Consider the following 21784-nt stretch of genomic DNA (forward strand, 5'->3'; position numbering starts at 1 on the left):
GACGTAGCCTGGAGGAAGCTGCTAAAGGCAATGGTTCTGACTCTCATGGGAACGCTGTGGGTCTGGCCTGGCATTAGAAGGCGGTTGGATGCTTTGCAAGGCCTTGACCTGCACTCCTTATCCCTGGTGTGAGCCGTGGACCGGGCAGGACCAGCTATACCAAACTGCAAACCAGGAGGCCTTTAGGACCCAGAAACCTTGATGATCTCCAAGCTGCTGGCTGCCTCTCACCCTTCACTGCAGTGACTCTGTGCATCATCTTCCGTGGAGGAGCATCAGCTGAGAGGTCCCCAGTACTCTGGCAGGCTGCACAGGGAAAGGTAGGAGCTGATGCCTGGATTGGGGACAGGAGGAGAGGGCTGGGGCTGGCTAGGCTGCAGCATTTCTCTCTGCATCCCCAGGTATCTGGAGTGTCTCGGTCAATGGGAGAAATGCACAGAGCCAAGTCCAGTCTCCTGACTGAAACCTCAAGGAGCTGGTGTGGAACCGGAGCTGGGCACCTGAGCTCTGGCCACCAGGGACTCTAGGATCAGTTTTAATGGAGGGGCGAGGACCTGAGCTGGGTGGAGGCAGCCCTTCAGAGGGTCCCGCTGGAAGCCAGTTCAGCAGCACCAGGGCGAAGGAATGAGCAGGGCCAGGCTGGATGCCGCTCTGCTCTCCTAGTCTGGCTCTCTTCCCTTCCACCCCTGGCCGGGGCTTGCTGGCAGGATGCTGGGGCTCGCTGCGCAGGTGGAAAGCCCAGGGTAAGAATCCTGCCCCTGCAAAGGGAAGGGCGAGTGGATAGAAGTGAAGGGCCCAATGGGAGGCTGTGGGGGCAGCCTGGGCAGGAACAGGGGAGGAGGGTCACCCTCAGATTCTTCAGGTTGGCTCATGTGAGCTGGGCACAACACCATGGTGGGCGTCCACTGGGTAGAGGGCAGCCTGCCTAGGGGCCTGGGCGAGCAAAGCATCCTGTGTTGAGGGGCTGATCAGGCCCAAGATCGGAGCAGTGGGGAGGGCGCGTTGCTGGGGAGAGCGGAGGGAGCTGGGGATGGGCAGGGAAAAGAGAACACAGAACACAGCAGCCAGCCATCTCGCCCTGTGCCCTGCTTCTCATGGTGCCCAACACCAGAGGCTACAGATGAAGGGTAGTGCACCCCGTGTAGTATACCTAACTGGTTTATACCATTCCCCCAAAAGGGGGTTCTTCCTGACCCCCAGCTGGCGATCAGCCGGCGCCCTGAAGCATAAGAACGGACAGACCCCTGATCCCAATCAGTACCACTGCAGCCATAGGGCCAGTGGGTGTGACTCCGTGAGCATTCCCCAGTGTTCCTATCCCAGTGCCTTTGCCTTTCCTGTCCCACAGCGCTTCGCCTCAGGAACATCCACCAGTGTCAGGGGGGCGGGCAGGGGAAGGATGTGCTGAATTTGAACAGGTTTCCTCTGCTAGGAAAGGTGCTTGATGACAGAGTCGCCCATTTGCTACCACGCTGCTCCTCTGGGGGGAACGGGCTCCTGGGGGCTGGTGGACGTCCTCCGTTGTCATGGGTGGCTACATGGACTGGGGGAGAAGTTGCCGGTGTGGATCACACAAAGGCAGAACTGCCTCACAGTCTTTGTGATCTGGACTGCATGCATTTCCCCTTGCTCCCCGCTTTGTGCCAGCTACAGCCTGCAAATGCCAGCACTGGGCGCCCGCAGCGCCAGTAGGAAACTGCAATGGCCCATTTGTGCTGAGATCCCATTCACTGTTGTGCACTAAGCACGGCGGGGCCAGGTGAGTCATTCAATAGGGGGCTGACTCCACTGCTCCAGCATGGCCCTTGGGGGCACTGGGCAGTAAGGAGCATTATGTGTGGAGTCAGTGCTGACCCCAAAGCCACAGTATGGTGCTAGGTGTTGCGTGCTGCTGTGGGTGAGTCAGTAGGGGGCGCTCTTCCCTCTGAGTCAGGGCTTACCCTAGTTCTCCAGCCTACTGTTAGCGGGTGCTGAGCCCCACTTCTCATTTATGCTCTAGCCCCTTTATATTGCAGTTGGCGTAAATTACTCCCAGTTTCAGGTCCCTTCCCACTACCAGATGAGTACAGAGAAGCCTTATCTTGCTGAGAGCTAGGCCTGGCATTTTTAATCGGCAGTAACATTAATTGTACAGTATCCAACCACCCTCTTTTCCAGGTCAGTGCTATGGCGCAAGCCAGGCCGTGCGCTGCTGGTTCCCCATTTCGGGATGCTTGACCGTTCAGCAGATTCCCGAGCTGGTAACAGCTGCAGTGCTGAATCCCATCAGTGGCCAATATCTAACTATTCAGACGGCTGCAAATGTTGTTACTGTTTGTTGAAATGTTGCCCTGTCTGTTCTTTCCCTGTAGGTGCCCTCCTCCCCAGGTGCTGCTTCCAGCAGATACATTCACCACTGTTTCACCTGTGGGGGAGTTTTCCATCAGAGCAATTCTGTGTTTAGGAATCAAAATTTAGGGCCAGATCTTCAGCCTTAGTTCCATTGGAGTCCATGGAGCAAGGCCAGTGATCACCAGCTGAGGATCTGGTGTGTCTGAGCTGTCCCACGCCATGAGATTCAGGATACATAGTTCTGCTGGAGCTGGCATCTCAGCACCCAGAACTAGATCTGCGAGGACAATGGGAGTTCTGTGCTGCAAAGCTTTTTGAGATTTCAAAATCTGGCTTCATTCCGAATCAGAGGGAAAACTGAACATTTTGAAATTCTCCACTCAGGAAAATTCTGAAAAGAAATTAATGTCCAGTCCCTTGTGCTTTGATTTTTTTTTTATCTTTGTGTGATGTTAGAATATTGTACCAACCAAAACCAGCGGAAATGAAAAGTTGTTTAAAAACAAAATATTGAAATGTTTCGTTCTGAAAATGTCAAAATGGGACATTGCAACATTGCTGCAACTTCCCTCCTCTCCCCAATAAAATTGGAACAAAATCGACCAGTTTCACAGAGTGTTTCGATTTCAGTGGAACTACATTTTCCCAGGGAATATGGTTCCATCAAAGTTCCTTCGACTGGCTCTGCCCAGACCCTTTGGAGTCACATGCGTTTCCACAGCTGGTGGCAGTAAATTCCTGCCTTTATACAGTGCTTGAGGTTTAGGCCATGTCTACACTACGGGCGCTGCAGTGACATAGCTATGGCGCTGTAGCACCGTGATGTAGATGGTTCCTATGGCAAGAGAAGGGGTTTTCCCATCACTGTAAAGAATTCACCTTTCCAAGCGGTGGTAGCTACCTGGATGGAAGCATTCTCCTGCTGACCTAGCTGCATCTAGACTGGAGGGCTGGGTCTGCTCAGCTAGAGCATTCGGTGTGTGGATTTTCCACACCCCTGAGGGAAGTCGCTATGTCAATCAGTAAAAAGAAAAGGAGGACTTGTGGCACCTTAGAGACTAACAAATGCATCCGATGAAGTGAGCTGTAGCTCAGGAAAGCTCATGCTCAAATAAATTGGTTAGCCTCTAAGGTGCCACAAGGCCTCCTTTTCCTTTTGCGAATACAGACTAACACGGCTGCTCCTCTGAAATATGTCAATCGGTGTTAAGTTTAGATCAGGCATTGATGTTTGGGTTTTTTTTTTTCCATTTTGGCTAATTTCATCAAGCGGCATGCGTCTGGTGCGCTATCTTAGGCTGGGTGCACGCTGACAGGTTGTATTGCATCACTACATTGGTCAGGGATGTGAAAAATCCTCCCCCGAGCATGGTAGCTATGCCAACTAAACCCCCAGCGCAGACACAGCTCCATCAGTGGAAGAGGACCTCCGTTGACATAGCTAACTTCATTCGGGGAGGTGGCATTCCTAAGTGACAGAAATCCCCTTCCGGCGGCATAGGCTGCAGCTATGCTATGGGATTATGGTGGTCTGGCCTCCATAGTGTAGACAAACCCTGATGCTGGTGTCACAGGGTGAGATGGCTCTTCAAGGCCTGGTCTACACTAAAAAGTTAAGTCGACCCAGCTACATCACCCAGCGGTGTGAAAAATCCACCCCCTTGAGTGATGTAGTCAGCTGACCTGACCCCCAGTGTAGACAGCACTAGGGCAACAGAAGAATTCATCTGCTCTCGCCTCTCGGGGAGGTGGATTCCTACTGTGGCTGGCGAGCCCCTCTCATGACTGTAGTGAAAAATTGGGATGGGGGTCAGGGGTAATAGGAGTTTATATAAGAAAATGATCCAAAAATTGGAACTGTCCCTATAAAATCAGGACATCTGGTCACCCTACCAGCACTGTGATTCTCAGTGATACTGAGGCCCGTTTATGAAGCTCTGGCAGCAAGATGCACTGGTAGAAACAACTGTATCAAGTATGGGGCACTGGAGAATCAGATCCCCTGAGTCCTGTGGGGTTTTATACCTCTCAGAAAGTGGGGCTCTGATCTCTGTTGTTAGCATGGAAGATCTTAGTGTGCTTTCTCCCAAAGGTAAGGATGTGAACCCTGATGTCCTGGTCATATTCCAGGTTAGGTAATTACATTCGGATGGCCTAAATTCCCCTTGTAGTTTCAAGTGGACATGTTCTTCACTCTCTGTTCTCAGCAATTCGGCAGTGTTGTGGTGTGCTGTTAAACAGCTGCTGTGCTCCACTCGAGAAGTGTTTGCATTTCAGTTGTGAGCAAAGTGACTCCTGCTTAGCTAAAGCCTGTGAAGTGCTTTGGAATTCCCTTGGAATGGAAGGTGCTGTGTGATTGCAAGGTACTAGTTTACCATCTGACAGGGGGACAGTCCCAGCTCCTGTCCTTTCAGGGAGGTTATTTTTCTGGTATACTTTGTAAACTGGGCAGAGACTCCACAAGGGACACTTCCACTCCCTGTGTGAGGACAATGCCAGCGAGTGTCTGAGTGACAGGAAACTCCCGAATGCTGGGATGGCCAGGAATGGGAACCCACTGACATACACGAGCCCATGAAATATGCTAGACCTCTGATAACGGGGGACTCCCAAGATTCACTGCTTCCCTGAGGATGGGAGGCAGGGCATATGGAACACCCCAGGCCCCCGATAATGAGGCTACCTCTCAAATATAACGGATGCCCAAGAAACAGGAGATCCCCTGGAATACACTGAACATATCTGGCAATATGCTGGATGCTCATACACTGGGGAATCCCGAACACTCGGAAACCTACAGGCCCCTTGGATGAGATCTGGTGAGCACAGGCGCAGACCCAGCCAGCACAGAGGCCAGTGAGAGCTGGGGGCCCAGGGCTAGGACCTGGTGTAAATCCACTTTGCTCAATGATCAATGTGGAGCTATGGCCCTTCAGTGGAGCGGTGCTGATTACACCAGCCCAGGATCTTGGCCAATTTCTGGGCTCGCTGAGAGCAGGGAGGTGGGGATGGCCGGAGGAGGTTGATGGGGCATCAGCCACCATGAGCCAGGTATGCCCCTGGCCCTCTGTGGATGGTTTCTTTCTCTGGGTGAGCATACTCATCCTTCCTTTGCCTTTCCTGAGATCTGGGGTATGAAGCAGCCACTCACTAGTTCAAGGCAGCCCTGGGGCTCCCAGTGTGACAGGACGGTGGAGAATCCTGAGAGAACCCAGAACTCCTAAGACATTTGTTGCAGAGTCAGCAGGCCCCGCTGGTGAGGTGAAAGGAACGTAGGGATCTGGGGACCACCAGACTGGATCAGAGCTACGGACCATCTAGTCCAGGATCCTGTCTGGGACAGTGACCAGCATCAGCTGCTACAGAGGAAGGTGCAGGAAACCCACAGTAATAGGCAGACATGGGGCAATCTGCCCCTGCCCCTGCTCCCTCCCCCAGGAAGATCTCGCCCAATCCCTAATAATGATAGATGGGTCTCTCTACCCTGTCCATTTTGGGAGCTTAGGGGATGCCCCTGGAGTTGGAAACCAAGGTCCAAAGTTGGGAGGAGCCCTTGGAGCAGCAGAGGGGCTGGAATCCTCCCAAAATCAAAGTGGTTTAATGGATTAGCAGCATCAGCTAGGACCTTGGGGGGCAGAACCTGAGCACCGTCCTCGGTGTCTACTCAGATCTGTGTCCCTGATTCAGCAAAGCACTTACGAACGTGCTTGAGTGTACGCATGTGCTTTGGTATGTCCGCCCTTTTAGCAAAATTCCCATTATCAGCATGAGCTCAGGGTTTGGCCCTGGCTCTCGGCTTAGCCAGTGCAGTGATTAACGCGGAATTACATTTCGTTGTAGGTGCTAAGCTTTGCCAGGGAAAAGCAAGCAGCAAGATGAGATACCAGGAGGGCTGAAAACAGACAGGAGACCCTTAGCCAGTGCACAGCCCCATCTGCAATCCCATGGCTTTTCTGGACCAGCGGGCATCACCCACCCAAGCACAATCCAGCAAGACACAGACAAGGGTGCCAAATTCGGTGCAGCTGAGCAGCAGGATGGCCAGTGTAATCCAGCAGCATCGGGAAGTGTAAATGCCCTTGGAGCATGGACTTGTCCTCTGGGGCTTGGCAGCTGGTGAAGGAGCCAGCCAGAATGTGAGTCTGTGAGCTGGGATTGCTCCCTCTCTGCTGGCTAATTCTCTCTGATTACTCTAGGGGACCCAAAATAGGATGGATGATGGACCTGTGAGGGGAGATGCCGTGGGCGTCGACACCAGTCTCCATGGAGCCTTCACTCCCTACCCAGTGGGTATGGAATTCCTCCAGGCCGGGAAGGCTTCTCCATACATCCCAGAGCACCATGCACCCCAATTCCACCCTGGACACCAAGACCAGGGACGTGGCCTCAGAATCCATCGGGCTCTTCTTCATGCTTTTGATTGACCTGACGGCCATCGTGGGCAATGTGGCCGTGATGACTGTCATCATTAAGACGCCAGCACTGAGGAAATTTGTCTTTGTTTTCCACCTCTGTCTGGTGGACCTCTTGGCAGCCCTGACCCTCATGCCTCTGGCCATGCTGTCCAGCTCCGCCTTCTTCAACAGCACCATCTTCGGCGAGGCCGTGTGCCGTGTCTACCTCTTCCTGAGCGTCTGCTTCACCAGCTCGTGCATCCTTTCCATCTCGGCCATCAACGTGGAGCGCTACTACTATGTGGTGCATCCCATGCGCTACGAGGTCAAGATGACCCTTGGCCTGGCGGCCTGCGTCCTGGTGGGGGTGTGGATCAAGGCGGTGGTCATGTCCGTGATCCCTGTCCTGGGCTGGCTCTCTCCGGATCGTGTCAGTGCCTCCCCAGCCTACAGTGGCCGGAGCTGCTCGCTGCAGTGGAGTCAGAGCTCCTACTGCAAGTTCTTCGTGGTTTTCTTCGCCACCTTCTACTTCCTCCTGCCCGTCCTGATCATCCTAGTGGTCTACTGTAGCATGTTCAAGGTGGCCAGGGTGGCTGCCATGCACCATGGCCCGCTCCCCACCTGGATGGATACGCCGCGGCAGCGATCAGAATCCCTCAGCAGCAGGTCCACCATGGTGACCAGCTCGGGTGCCCCTCGGATTACCCCTCAGAGGACGTTTGGGGGTGGGAAGGCTGCTATCATTCTCCTAGCAGTCGGAGGGCAGTTCCTCTTCTGCTGGCTGCCCTATTTCTCCTTCCATCTCTATTTGGCGCTGAGCTCTCAGGCTTTCCCGGGCCGGCAAGTGGAGAGTGTGGTCACCTGGATTGGCTACTTTTGCTTCACGTCCAACCCTTTCTTCTACGGGTGCCTCAACCGGCAGATCCGTGGGGAGCTCAGCAGGCACCTCACCTGCTTCTTCAAGCAGCCGGCAGAGGAGGACCTCCGGCTGCCCAGTCGCGAAGGCTCCATCGAGGAGAACTTCTTGCAGTTCCTGCAGGGGACAGGCTGCAACACAGAGAGCAGGAACATTGCCTCTCCCAAAAGGGAGCCGCCCAGCATAGATTTCCGAATACCTGGGCAGATTGCGGAGGAGACCTCGGAGTTCCTCGACCAGCACATCACGGTCTCCGACAGCTACATCCGGGCCGCGCCCACACCCAAGCCCGAGCCGTAGCAGACCTTTGCCCTTGACAACCTAGTCTTTCTGATGTGTGGAATAATGCAAAACCCAGCTGTCAACAGGGCACGATTTCCTAATAAACACAACCGTGGCAACTGACGTGTCCTCTCTCCACCTGAGCGCCCACGCTGACAAGCAGCTGGTTCTGGTGGCTGAGTCATTTTGGCTGGCTAAGATCAATATCGTAGCGTTTCTATGATTTTTCCCTTTTCCACTTGGAGCAGAAACAGCCTCTTGGATTAAAAATTCCCTGGAATTTCCAATTTGTCTCTTGTAAGTTTCCAAAAGGCCCTCATTCAGTGCGGGGGGATGGACTAGCTGATCTCTTGAGGTCCCTTCTAGCTCTATGTTTCTATGGGTCTATGAAAAGAGCGTTGATTTTGGGGGGGGGTCTCTAATTCAATATCCTCTTAATCCTTTCTGATCTGATCCCTACCCCCCAACTGTGTGAACCTACCTCCATCCCAGGAAGGGTTATATTTTAAAAAATGGACACTCCAGCAGGAATGCCAGAACCTCCCCTGCCCTTTCCTCTTCCCCGAGGCCCCACCCCTGCTCTGCCTATTCCCCCCAAACCCTGCCCCTGCCTTCCTCTGCCCCCATTCATTTCTCTTTCTCCGTCCCTCCCATCACTCGCTGTTTTCCCCTCCTACCTTCCCCCTGCCCCCCAAGAGTCAGGAGGGACTCACCTGCAAAGCCTGGAATGGGAGCTTCAGCAGCCCTACACAGGTAGGAGGCGGCCCCAGCTGAGTAGGGGCTGGCGCAGTTTCCCCACCCACAGTAACCAGAGTTTGGGTGTCCAGTCAGTAGATCTGACAGGACACTGTCAGGTCCCCTTTTCGACTGGATGTTCTGGTCGAAAACTGAGCACCTAGCCACCCTAATCCAAATAGGAAAAGGGGGACAGCTGGGATCCCCACCACCATGCCACTTCCCTGATTTTCCCCCACTGGGATCCCTTCGAGGAGGAGGGAGAGCACAAGCTTGAGCCAGGACACTCCTGGCTAGGCCTTGGACAAGGCACGGCGGAGCCACGTGTCTGTGGAAGGAGCAGGTGGAGACTCAGGCGAAGCAGTTCAAGGGAATGTAGCTGAACAAGTGACCTTTGATCAGGCCGTGAGACAGGGGTTTCCTAGGATCCAGCTCCATTTCCTCCCACCCCGCCCCCAGACTCCAAGGCAGCCTCCCGCCGGGCACGCCCTGAACCTAGCACAGGCTCCAGTGCAATCTGCCTCCCTATCCCTTGGTCTTCCAGCAATCCCTCCTCAGCTTGGCCCAGGCCCCTTGCTCTGTCTCAAACTCCTCCGAAGTGCTGCTGGGCTGATGACACCTGCCCAGTGGGAGGTGGGCCCTGGGAGCCACTGTGGGTCTCTTCCCCCTTCCCCAGCAGCTCAAGTGCTGGGCCCTATGCTCCCCCCAACCCACACTCTTCTCCCGCCTTGTCCCCCAAAGCTGCTTCATGGCCTGGGGTTGGATCCCCTGCCCTGGAGCCCCAGGGGAGCCCCCGCCCATGCATGGCCCAGCTCAGACATCAGATACAGCCTTCGCCCCAGAGAACAGAGCCAGTGCTACATGGGAAGCAGTGCTCCAGGGCAGGCTGTCCCGGGGTGCTGGGTAGGGGAAGGGAACAGTGACAGTGATTTGTTTGTATTGACATGAATCATCTTTTCCCTTCCAGAACCGCCCCCTCTGGTTTGTCTGCCCGTAGCAAAGGGGACTCTAACGCAAGGAGCCCATGTGACACGTGAGCGGGGCAGCTGCAGGGCTAAGCCATCCCCACTGGTTGGCCCCCTCATGGCATCTTTGATCACTGGCGGAGACTTAGGAACAGCTGATCGTGGGGTCGTGTCTGATCAGAGCCAGGCTGAACCTGAGTCTTCACCCATCACATGGCCCAAGCTAGGGGCAAGTGGGATCCAAGCTGCATTTATCCAACCACCTTGTCTGCTTGGGTCTGGCCCTGCCCAACTCTGTCAACCAAAACATGTGGAGGGTTTAGGTCTGGCAAGACCTCAGTGGTCAGGCCTTGGGTTTGCCGAACAAGGGAGTGGTTCTGATCCAGGTCCTATTTATTTGACAGCCCCCCCCCCGGCCCCCTCAGTGCAGGGCGATGGGGCGGGGAGAGGGGTTCTGATTTTGTCTCATCTCTGCTCTTGAGGGCCGGAGAGGAGAATGGCATTCACATCTCAGCCCGTGAACAAAGATCTGCTCAGCCAACCAGCCTCAGCCTGCCGGGATCTCTGGCAAAACTGCCCCAGGCGTGGACAGAACTGGGACGGATGGGCCCCTTGTAATCAGCGAGCCTTTCCCAGCTGGGATGGAGAATGGGAAATAGCCAGGAGAAGAGGCCTGGCCACCTTTGCCATAAGATTATGCACTAATCTCAGCTGGGGGGTGTCCTGACCTCAGAGCCTGCAGGGGCTCGCCCTGGCTGGGAGCGCCCTCTCCAGGCGGGTCCTGCATGCTGAGCTGGCGAGCCAGTACATCTAGCCGAGCAGCACTGTCTGAGCTCCGTCGTCACTGCTTCCGAGGGCTAGGACTCGAGGACGTTCATTTAGGATGATTTCAACCTGGAGCACCAAATAAAACTCTTTATTACGAAACATGGCTCCCTGCCTGCATGGGACCTGGTGGGCTCCAAGCCCTGGCGCTCAGAACAAAGGGTCCAGAACAGGATGCCAGGAATGTCATCCTGCTCCGATGGGGCTTTTAGCTGTGGCCAGGTGGGTCTTGCTCTAATGAAAACTAGTTTCTCTCTCTCCTGGCCTTATCAGCTGTAGCTGAGCTCAGGACGGGACATGGTCCAGTGATTTCAGCACAGGGCTCTGGCCACAAATCCGGAGTCAGGTGAACTGCAGTCTGTGCCCCATGTGACCTTGGGCCCGTAACTAGGCCAAGAGCCCCCCAAATGGGCATGAGCCTAGGCTCCCAAATCCACTTTGAGGCACTCAAGGAAATAGCCTGATTGTCCCATGGTGCTGAGCCCCCAGCCTCCCCTTGATCCCTGTTTGAGCTTTGGGTGTTCAGCACCTCAGAAAATTAGGCTCAAGACTGCTCCATGCCTCAGTTTCCTCCTTTGTGTACCAGGGATGAGGATACTGATTCACCACAGGCTCAGAGTCTGAACTCAGATGCAATCCTTGGGAGGAGCAGGCAGCCGGGGCCCTTTCTCCAGAGATCTCAAAGCCCGTCACAGAGGTAGGTAAGTGCTAGTCCCGGCTGCATTACAGCTGGGGCAGTGAAGACAGAGAATTGGTGGCGTGGCAGCGAGCTCATAGCAAAGCCGGGAATGGGACTCAGGAGTCCTGCCTCCTCATCCATTCACCCAGCCGCCTGCACAGGACCCTGGGGGGCAGAGAGCTGCTATTGGCTGTGAGCTCTGGCTCTGGCTCCTCCTGGAGCAGTGGGATGCAGTGATGTTTCCTGGCAGGCTACTGGGCTCCCCTGAGACCACCCCAGTGAAATGTGCCAGGGGCTGTAGCCCCAGGACAGAGGAAGAATCATAGAATCTTAGGGTTGGAAGGGACCTCAGGAGTCATCTAGTCCAACCCCCTGCTCAGAGCAGGACCAATCCCCAACTAAATCATCCCAGCCAGGGCTTTCTCAAGCCTGACCTTAAAGATATCTAAGGAAGGAGATTCCACCACCTCCCTAGGTAACGCATTCCAGTGCTTCACCACCCTCCTGGTGAAAAAGTTTTTCCCAATATCCAACCTAAACCTCCCCCACTGCAACTTGAGACCATTACTCCTTGTTCTGTCATTTGCTACCACTGAGAACAGTCTAGAGCCATCCTCTTTGGAACCCCCTCTCAGGTAGTTGAAAGCAGCTATCAAATCCCCCCTCACTCTTCTCTTCTGCAGACTAAATAACCCCAGTTCCCTCAACCTCTCCTCATAAGTCATGTGTTCCAGCCCCCTAATCATTTTTGTTGCCCTCCGCTGGACGCTTTCCAATTTTCCACATCTTTCTTGTAGTGTGGGGCCCAAAACTGGACACAGTACTCCAGATGAGGCCTCACCAGTGTCGAATAGAGGGGAATGATCACGTCCCTCGATCTGCTGGCAATGCCCCTACTTATACATCTCAAAATGCCATTGGCCTTCTTGGCAACAAGGGCACACTGCTGACTCATATCCAGCTTCTCGTCCACTGTCACCCCTAGGTCCTTTTCCGCAGAACTGCTGCCTAGCCATTCGGTCCCTAGTCTGTAGCTGTGCATTGGGTTCTTCCGTCCTAAGTGCAGGACTCTGCACTTATCCTTATTGAACCTCATCAGATTTCTTTTGGCCCAATCCTCCAATTTGTCTAGGTCCCCCTGTATCCTATCCCTGCCCTCCAGTGTATCTACCACTCCTCCCAGTTTAGTATCATCTGCAGACTTGCTGGCTTCGGAAGGGGAGTTTTGCAACTGACATCTGCACGCTTGGTAGCCAGTGTCCAGTAGCCACACACAAGGGATAATCAAGAGGGAAGGCAATGGTCTCTAGTGGTTAGAGCAGGGGAAACGCTGCCCTAGTCTCTCTGGGTGAGTCATGGCCCTCCGTGTCTTTGTAACAATGGGCAGTGCCCCTCCAGGGGCCTAGGCTGTAATAGCTGGGTCTCATTTCGGGCATTGGGTGATGCTGGTGGGCCGGGATACAGGCGCTTGGACAGTGGTCTGGGGGTCCCCTCTGGCCTGGACTGCCATGGAGCACCCTAAGAGCTCTATGACTCATTTACACACCTCCCCAGAGTGGTGAGCAATTCAGCCAGTTGGTCTAGCACCCAGGAGTGACATGGGCACTAACGAGTGTGAAGTACTGTGAGACGCCCAGGAAACAGGCCTTGGTGTGAATGATTGTGACAGCGGATAGTGCAGACAGACAGAGGCACAGGCAGAGGCAGCTCAGGCCTGGGGATGCAGGGCAGCTGTGTTCTAGCCATGGCTCTGCTACTGGCTCACTCTTCTGCTCCCTTCCCCCCCGCCCTCCACGCTGTTTGAGGCAGGGGCTGTATGCGCTGCACCCAGCATGATGGGGCTGTGGCCTCGTTCAACTAGGGGGGGCGCTTTTCTTGACCTGCTGCTCACAAACCGGGTAGAATTAGTGGGGGAAGCAAAAGTGGATGGGAATCTGGGAGGCAGTGACCATGAGTTGGTTGAGTTCAGGATCCTGACACAGGGAAGAAAGGTAAGCAGCAGGATACGGACCCTGGACTTCAGGAAAGCAGACTTCGACTCCCTCAGGGAACGGATGGGTAGGATGGGTAGGATCCCCTGGGGGACTAACATGAAGGGGAAAGGAGTCCAGGAGAGCTGGCTGTATTTCAAGGAATCCCTGTTGCGGTTACAGGGACAAACCATCCTGATGTGTCGAAAGAATAGTAAATATGGCAGGCGACCAGCTTGGCTTAACGGTGAAATCCTAGCAGATCTTAAGCATAAAAAAGAAGCTTACAGGAAGTGGAAGGTTGGACATATGACCAGGGAAGAGTATAAAAATATTGCTCGGGCATGTAGGAATGAAATTAGGAGGGCCAAATCGCACCTGGAGCCGCAGCTAGCGAGAGATGTTAAGAGTAACAAGAAGGGTTTCTTCAGGTATGTTGGCAACAAGAAGAAAGCCAAGGAAAGTGTGGGCCCCTTAATGAATGAGGGAGGCAACCTAGTGACGGAGAATGTGGAAAAAGCTAATGTACTCAATGCTTTTTTTGCCTCTGTCTTCACGAACAAGGTCAGCTCCCAGACTGCTGCGCTGGGCATCACAAAATGGGGAAGAGATGGCCAGCCCTCTGTGGAGAAAGAGGTGGTTAGGGACTATTTAGAAAAGCTGGACGTGCACAAGTCCATGGGGCCGGATGAGTTGCATCTGAGAGTGCTAAAGGAACTGGCGGCTGTGATTGCAGAGCCATTGGCCATTATCTTTGAAAACTCGTGGCGACCGGGGGAAGTCCCGGATGACTGGAAAAAGGCTAATGTAGTGCCAATCTTTAAAAAAGGGAAGAAGGAGGATCCTGGGAACTACAGGCCAGGAAGCCTCACTTCAGTCCCCAGAAAAATCATGGAGCAGGTCCTCAAAGAATCAATCCTGAAGCACTTACATGAGAGGAAAGTGATCAGGAACAGTCAGCATGGATTCACCAAGGGAAGGTCATGCCTGACGAATCTAATCGCCTTCTATGATGAGATTACTGGTTCTGTGGATGAAGGGAAAGCAGTGGATGTATTGTTTCTTGACTTTAGCAAAGCTTTTGACACGGTCTCCCACAGTATTCTTGTCAGCAAGTTAAGGAAGTATGGGCTGGATGAATGCACCATAAGGTGGGTTGAAAGTTGGCTAGATTGTCGGGCTCAATGGGTAGTGATCAATGGCTCCATGTCTATTTGGCAGCCAGTGTCAAGTGGAGTGCCCAGGGCCGGTTTTGTTCAATATCTTCATAAATGATCTGGAGGATGGTGTGGATTGCACTCTCAGCAAATTTGCGGATGATACTAAACTAGGAGGAGTGGTAGATACGCTGGAGGGCAGGGATAGGATACAGGGGGACCTAGACAAATTGGAGGATTGGGCCAAAAGAAATCTGATGAGGTTCAATAAGGATAAGTGCAGGGTCCTGCACTTAGGACGGAAGAACCCAATGCACAGCTACAGACTAGGGATCGAATGGCTAGGCAGCAGTTCTGCGGAAAAGGACCTACGGGTGACAGTGGACAAGAAGCTGGATATGAGCCAGCAGTGTGCCCTTGTTGCCAAGAAGGCCAATGGCATTTTGGGATGTATAAGTAGGGGCATAGTGAGCAGATCGAGGGACGTGATCGTCCCCCTCTATTCGACATTGGTGAGGCCTCATCTGGAGAGGCTGAGGGAACTTGGATTGTTTAGTCTACGGAAGAGAAGAATGAGGGGGGATTTGATAGCTGCTTTCAACTACCTGAAAGGGGGTTCCAAAGAGGATGGTTCTAGACTATTCTCAGTGGTGGAAGAGGACAGGACAAGGAGTAATGGTCTCAAGTTGCAGTGGGGAAGGTTTAGGTTGGATATTAGGAAAAACTTTTTCACTAGGAGGGTGGTGAAACACTGGAATGCGTTGCCTAGGGAGGTGGTGGAATCTCCTTCCTTAGAAGTTTTTAAGGTCAGGCTTGACAAAGCCCTGGCTGGGATGATTTAATTGGGTATGGATCCTGCTTTTGAGCAGGGGGTTGGACTAGATGACCTCCTGAGGTCCCTTCCAACCCTGATATTCTATGATGATTCTATGATGATTCAGGGCCTCCTGGTTTCACTGTATGACGAATAATAACTCCAGGGAGCTGCAGGGCTTGAGTTGTGACTGTGCTGCCTGCCAGCAGAAGCCCTCCATGCCCAGCTGGGGATCCCAGGGGAGGAAGATGTCTGAGGGTCTCAGCTTTCATCTCCTGTTGTTGGCTGCAGCCTGGGCAAGTGGCCTTTTCAAAAACCAATCTTTGCCCATTTTTGCTCAGGGGCCTCACATGGGGGTGGGGGCAGCAGGCACCAAGGCCTCCTGCTCCCCTGAGCGCTTTCTCTTTCTGCCCAAATGGAGCCGGGCGCCTGGCCAGGAAATACCAAGAGGCAGCAAAGTTCCCCGACAGCCTATGGCAAAGGAGCTTTTTCCCCCAAGCCAACTACTGTCTGAGTCTCTGCATCCTTTACTCCCACAGGCGGGTGGGAGGGGACTGGCTCCATCTGTGGGGCCTGAATCCCATGTGTTCCACATACATCCCTGGAGCCTTTTGTTCTCCTCCCCAGGCTAGCCTTGCTGGGTGTCTCCAGTAGAAGGTGCCTCTGGCCCTGCTGGGGGTCAGGTTCTGAGCCACAAGGCACCGTGGCGCAACGGTCAGGCTCAGAGGCCCCTGGCTCAGTTCTGCCCCTTGGGGATCAGGCCCCCTGGCCAGGATTGCACTCAGCGAGCACTGTGTTTGCAGCCAGAAAGCTGAACCCCAACCGCCTTGTTCTGGCAGCTCTGCTCTTGGGATCCCTCCTGGGGAGTCTCCCTAGGGCCTGCAGGCCGAGCCACCCCACATACGAGTGAGTCCTTCCTGAATGGAGCGTGGCTCTGGATGCACCAGCCCAGGCACTGTTCACATACACGTGTGATCTCCTGCACACGCTCCCAGCACCTCCTGCACAGTCCGTCCTCCCCGCCTCCCCCTCGTCTCCTGCAGGATCCAGCAGGTCTGACCTTTCACACTCTTCGGAGCCTCCCTGTGCACGTGGCTCACGCGCTCGTCCCTTGGAGCCTGGAGCCCCCAGCAACCGTTCTGCTCTGAAGAGCGCTTCCCACACCTGGCCAGGGCGGAGCAGCAGCCCTAGGAGAAAGCGCTTGTGTCATAAGCTGCTCTATGGGTAATGGAGAAACATGGCAAAGGGACACGGGAGCCACGCCGGCACCAGCCTCTGCAGGTGCAAGGGAGCAGCTCGAATCTGGATGGAGTAGCTTCTCTTAGGATGCCTGTGGAGTTTGGGCCCTCTCCCCTTTCCTCCTCCCCTGGCTTTCCTAGCTGCTCTGCCAGCCTGCCTGAGCCCTGCGTGGCCACCGCTCGCTCTCCATCCCCATCTCGCCATGTGATGTTCCTGCCTTGGGGACACGAGTTTTGCTCATTTCTAGATCAGGAGCAGCAGGAGCAAGATCCCCACCCCTCCTGGCCCCCAGCACCTCCCTGCCATGGAGTGAGGGGGAGTCCGGCCAGGACTGGGCCCCTCTGAATGGAGATTGCCGAGTGCCACAGGGAGTGTCCCTGAGCCCCCCAATACATTTCACTAGCCCACGGACTGGAGCCTACAAGCCCATGGCCAGTCCCCAAGCCCTGCAGCACGCACCGGCTGTGTCCGATTGAGTTCTGTGAGGCTGGAGAGGGTATCAACTAGGGCTGGCATTGCCCCCTCAGGTGTAAAATGCATTTGAAACCTACCTCCCAGTACCAGGGCTGCTGGCAGCTTTCTGAACCAGGGAGGAAATGGGAGTTAACCACTTCATTACTGAGCCAGCAGGGGCAAAAGGGATGTCAGGGCTGCCTCCTGGGCCACTTACCTCCACTTTGCTGAAGCACAGGGTAGGCCATCAGTCCTTCACACATGGTTGTTGCTGAATGTACTGCTTAACCCTTCCTGTGCTGACAAGGTGAAAACACAGGTTAAGTTCTTTCCCTCTCCCACCCTCCCCAACTCTCCTGCAGCCTCCGGCTCTCTCATTTCCGCTCTCTCCCTGGCTACCTTAGCCGAAGGTCTCCCGCAGCGCCCCACCTGGCACACGCATCCCCAGCCAATAGACCCCTCCTGGGCTGGAATTTTACTGGCCACGGCTAAACCGGCGAGCCTTTGGTTAAGCCTCTACACAAATGCCTGGTTATCAGAGGGGCTGCGCACTCCCGGCTCCCATCTAGTTACACCAGGGGTGCACCACGCCCATTGTTGGTGCGCCCCTAAACGGCACCCCCCCCGCCCCGCCTCTGATGGAATCCAGAGACCAGCTTGGGGTTTTCTTCCTAGGGCACTGGGTGTTATGGAGAGTAACAGGCACAAGAGGAAAAAGAAAAGGAGGACTTGTGGCACCTTAGAGACTAACCAATTTATTTGAGCATAAGCTTTCGTGAGCTACAGCTCACATCAAATGAAGTGAGCTGTAGCTCACGAAAGCTCATGCTCAAATAAATTGGTTAGTCTCTAAAGTGCCACAAGTCCTCCTTTTCTTTTTGCGAATACAGACTAACACGGCTGTTACTCTGAAACCAGGCACAAGAGGGCGGCAGAATGCCCTTTATGGTGACTGCTCTATTTGGTGAACAGATTGAGGAAGGCCAGTGGCAGTCACAATATTTCCTGTGTTTGGCGGCTGTTCTGGGAGCAGCTGCAAGTGTCCCCCTGTCTGGGGAAGAGACAGGGGCTGCGTTCCGTCCCCTAACGCGGAGCCGGGCGGGTTTATACGTCGGGACTGGGGAGGAGTTAGATGTTCTTGCCATCCTAGCTTGGTGGGCATACACCATCAGTGCTAGCTGTTGGCAAGGGGCATTGTGCTCCTTGCTTGGGGGAGCACGTGGCTCAGGGGTGGGTAATGAAGAGCCGTTCACCTCAGGGTCACTGCCTGGATGCGTCCATTCGCAGTGACTCAGAGCGCTCTGTCGCAGGGTGGTTCTCTTCCCCAGGAGAGGGGAGTTTGGTGGGTCTCAGGCTGGCTCCCCACAGACAGGCGTCTTCATCAGAAAAGTTGGCACTAGGCTTGACACTAATGGGTGGCAACTTCAGCACAGCCACCAAGGACTTAATAGAGACTGAATACTCCTTTGGAGGGCGTCCCTTGGGTTAGGGCTGAGACATGTGAGCACAGGGCACTGTGGAAGAGTAGCATGTCCTGGAACTGCCGGGGCATTGAGGATCCCATTGCCAGGGGCTTTCAGGCTGGGCACTAAATTCATACCAAAAATATAAGAGTCCATCCAAGATGTAACATCTACAGCATGTTACCTGAACGCTCCACAAGTTTAAAAGTGGGAGAAGACAATTGTACCTTCTCTGGGCACATGGTCCCCACCGCCACCCCCAGTCCTCCAGATGCATTTGCAGCCTGCTCCCTCTTCACTGTTGGTAAGGATCTGGCTGTGAGGGGTACCCTATAGGAGCTTAGCTAGATTGCCACAAATGGGGCCCTGCATAGCAGCCAATGTGCCATCAGCCCCTGGTGCTGTAGGGAGGCTGGGCCCAGCACAAAAGCGAAAAAGCGGCCTATTGGCAGCCCCGGTGACAGCTGCTCTGGCCCTGCAGTAGTCTGTCCATCTCATGCCCCCTGATCCAGCTTGATTACTCCTTTCTGTCCATCCTTTTCAGGGCATGTAGAATCCTGCAATGGGGTAGCACTGTAAGTTAGGAGATGGGCCTTCTGGGTCTTCCCTTGCCCAGATTTTTCCCTGTTCATGGGGAGGGTTTATGTCTGCTTCACTCCCCCCACCTTGGGGTTGGTAGGGGAACCCAGGCTATGCCAGCCCTCTTCACCAGGTTCCAGTCCAGGGAGGCAGCTAAATCCTGTGCCCAAAGTGCTACTCTGCTACCTCCCTGGGTCGCTTCCTCACCAGTCCCGTTTCCCAATGATAAAACAATAACCATGAAATAACTGGTTTCCGAGTGTTAACCGTGTTAGTCTGTATCAGCAAAAACAAGGAGGAGTCCTTGTGGCACCTTAAAGACTAACAAATTTATCTGAGCATAAGCTTTCCTGGGCTAAAACCCACTTCATCAGATTCATGGAGTGAAAAATACAGTAGGGAGGTATAAATACACAGCACATGAAAAGATGGGAGTTATCTTACCGAGTGGGGGGGGGTCAGTGCTAACGAGGCCAACTCAGTCAGGGTGGATGTGGCCCATTCCCAACTCACACCTTCTTGTCAACTGTTGAGAATGGGCCACATCCACCCTGATTGGCCTCGTTAGCACTGACCCCCCACTTGGTAAATTGGCTTGCACTAATCCTGGGCCATCTAGGCCCAGATCACCTGCTTAACCCCTTCCTTACCAGTGTGGGGTTTGTATACCCTTGTCACACACTCCAAAGGGAAACAATGAGCTGGGCAGACAAAGAGCAAGCAGCAGATGATGTTTTGTAGCTCAGAGCCCTACTTTGTGTTGAGTCCATGGCCCATGTTGGCCGCAGTGCTCGGTATGCAGGTGCCTGAGGTAAAAGGACTAATGCACATCCCTTGCCAGCTGAGTAGCTGGAGACTTCATACATTCCAAGGCCAGAAGGGACAACTGTGATTGTCTTATCTGACCTCCTGTATAACACAGGCCAGAGAACTGCCTCCAAATAATTCTAGAGCAGAGCTTTTAAAAAAAATAGCCCATCTCAATTTAAAAATGGGCAGTGATGGAGAATCGACCATGACCCTTGGTAAATTGTTCCACTGGTTAATTACTCTATTAAAATGTGTACCTTATTTCCAGTCTGAATTGTCTAGTTTCAACTTCCAGCCATCAGATAGTATTAGACAGTAGTTCTCAAACTTTTGTACTGGCGATCCCTTTCACACAGCAAGCCTCTGAGTGCAACCCCCCTTATAAATTAAAAACACTTTTTTATATATTTAACACCATTATAAATGCTGGAGGCAAAGTGGTGTGTAGGGTGGAGGCTGACAGCTCATGACCCTCCATGTAATAACCTCACGACCCCCTGAGGGGTCCCGACTCCCAGTTTGAGAACTCCTGGTGTTAGACTTTTCTCTGCTATATTGAAGAGCCCATTATTTGTGCAGTTTTACACCTATCCCCTAGCGGTGGTGTAACCATTGTAATGAACTGAGGTGGGTGCATGTACTGGAGTGAGCTACATTTAATATTGCCGTCTGCGGGATGGAATCAGCACCCACACTATTTGCCATAAGCTCCATGCTGCCAGCCGTCAAGGGCAATTTGCTATTAGCGCGAGCAGCAGGGATTTGGGCTTTTGGAGCTGGGTGCTGGCCCCACTGTCCCTGCCTGGTTCCAAGTGGGAGTGGCATGCAGCACAGAGCCACTGGTGAGTTCCCGGTGCCCGGAGTGTACAGTGGAAACCTAGTCCCACGAGAGACACCAGCCCACAGGGGCGTGCAGCCCCCTGCTTCAATCCTTTGCCGTGCACACAGGCCCCCAGTGCAGACCGCGGGCCGGGCCAAACGATGCTCCCATGCAGCACATAAGACTACAAGTCCCAATATGCAACGCGGCGGGGGCGTCTCCGGACAGATCCCAGCGTGCAACGCTCTAAACCCGTGGGCCGTGGCCGCTGGTGCGCATGGAGAACTACATTTCCCAGAGTGCGCCGCGCCCCCAGCCGCGGCTCGCGGCAGGCGGCCCCGGAGCGGATATCCGGCGCCGCCTCACACAGCGCCGCTCTCGGGCTGCCGGGCTGAGGAGAGCGAGAGGCGCAGCCCGGAGCCCCCCGAGCGGTGCGGAGCGGCCCGGCCCGGCCCCGCCATGGGCTGCACGCTGAGCGCCGAGGACAAGGCGGCGGTGGAGCGGAGCAAGATGATCGACCGCAACCTGCGGGAGGACGGCGAGAAGGCGTCCAAGGAGGTGAAGCTGCTGCTGCTCGGTGAGGAGGGGCCGGCGGGGGGGAGGCCGGGCGCTGCCGCCGCGGGGGGGGGGGCGCGGTCCCGGGGGTGGGGGGGAGGGGCGCGGTCCCGGGGGTGGGGGCGCCGCCGCCGCGCTCTCGGGCCGCGCACGGCGCTGGGCCTGCGGCCGAGCGAGCCCCCGGGGCGCGCTGCCGGGGCTGGCTGTCCCGCTCCCGGCCGGGGTCCCGGCTCCAGGGCTGGGGCGGGCGGCGGCGCGGGGCGGCTGGCCGGGGCGAGCTTTCTGGGCAGGCGGCGGACTTGGCAGCTGGGCTCGCTGGTGGAGCGCGCGGGCTTGGGAAACAGGCTCCGCTCCGGGAGGCGGCTCTGCCAGCGCCCCGCTCCGGGTCCGAGCGGCTCCTTTTCCCCGGCAAAGGTGCTCGTGCCCGGCAGCTGGTGGGGTCGCCAGCCCTTGTGGCTGGCGCTTGGTGCATCAGCCGAAACAGAGGCCGGCTCCTGTCGTGACTAAGGCTGCGTCTGCGCTCGTGCTTCTGTCCGCAAAACCCTGGTCAGGCGGGGCGTGAAAAACCCTCTCCCTGGCCGACACAACTGTCACCAACAAAAGCAACGGTGTGGCCGGGAGAGCGTCTTCTGCCGACACAGCTAATGCTGCTCATGGGGGATGGTTTAATTATGCCGCCAGGAGAGCTCTGCCCCGCCGGCATAGAGCGGCTACATGAGAGATCTTGCTGCGGCACATCTGTGTCGCAGTAAAGTCCCTAGTGGAGACATGGCCAGCTGGTCTCCACAGTGCTTGCA

General features: G+C 54.9%; 2 protein-coding genes across 4 annotated transcripts in view; both read left to right on the forward strand.

The window, feature by feature from the left end:
• The first annotated feature begins 245 nt into the window (after positions 1 to 245).
• GPR61 (G protein-coupled receptor 61) lies at positions 246 to 10538 on the forward strand. 3 transcript variants are annotated; one of them, XM_073320358.2, is made up of 4 exons: positions 246 to 320; positions 402 to 743; positions 6172 to 8220; positions 9626 to 10538. In XM_073320358.2, exon 3 carries the CDS (start codon positions 6568 to 6570, stop codon positions 7939 to 7941), a length of 1374 nt encoding a protein of 457 aa, XP_073176459.1. In that variant the 5' UTR covers positions 246 to 320; positions 402 to 743; positions 6172 to 6567; the 3' UTR covers positions 7942 to 8220; positions 9626 to 10538. The 3 variants fall into 3 exon arrangements, with proteins under 3 accessions (XP_073176459.1, XP_073176458.1, XP_073176461.1); XM_073320357.2 differs by lacking the exon at positions 402 to 743; XM_073320360.2 differs by lacking the exon at positions 402 to 743 and having other exon boundaries at positions 6528 to 8220.
• Positions 10539 to 20775: 10237 nt separating this feature from the next.
• GNAI3 (G protein subunit alpha i3) overlaps positions 20776 to 21784 on the forward strand; it is a 53588-nt gene continuing 52579 nt past the window's right edge. The window contains exon 1 of the mRNA XM_073320293.2: positions 20776 to 21009. Coding sequence (XP_073176394.1) covers positions 20892 to 21009 — 118 coding nt within the window. The 5' untranslated portion in view covers positions 20776 to 20891. The remainder of the gene's footprint in view (positions 21010 to 21784) is intronic.

Source organism: Lepidochelys kempii, chromosome 21, assembly GCF_965140285.1.
Source record: "Lepidochelys kempii isolate rLepKem1 chromosome 21, rLepKem1.hap1, whole genome shotgun sequence".
NCBI lineage: Eukaryota > Metazoa > Chordata > Testudines > Cheloniidae > Lepidochelys > Lepidochelys kempii.

Bases quoted from the DNA above. Each gene is read 5' to 3' on its own strand.
- GPR61 (XM_073320358.2), top strand. From the start codon at position 6,568: ATGCCGTGGGCGTCGACACCAGTCTCCATGGAGCCTTCACTCCCTACC.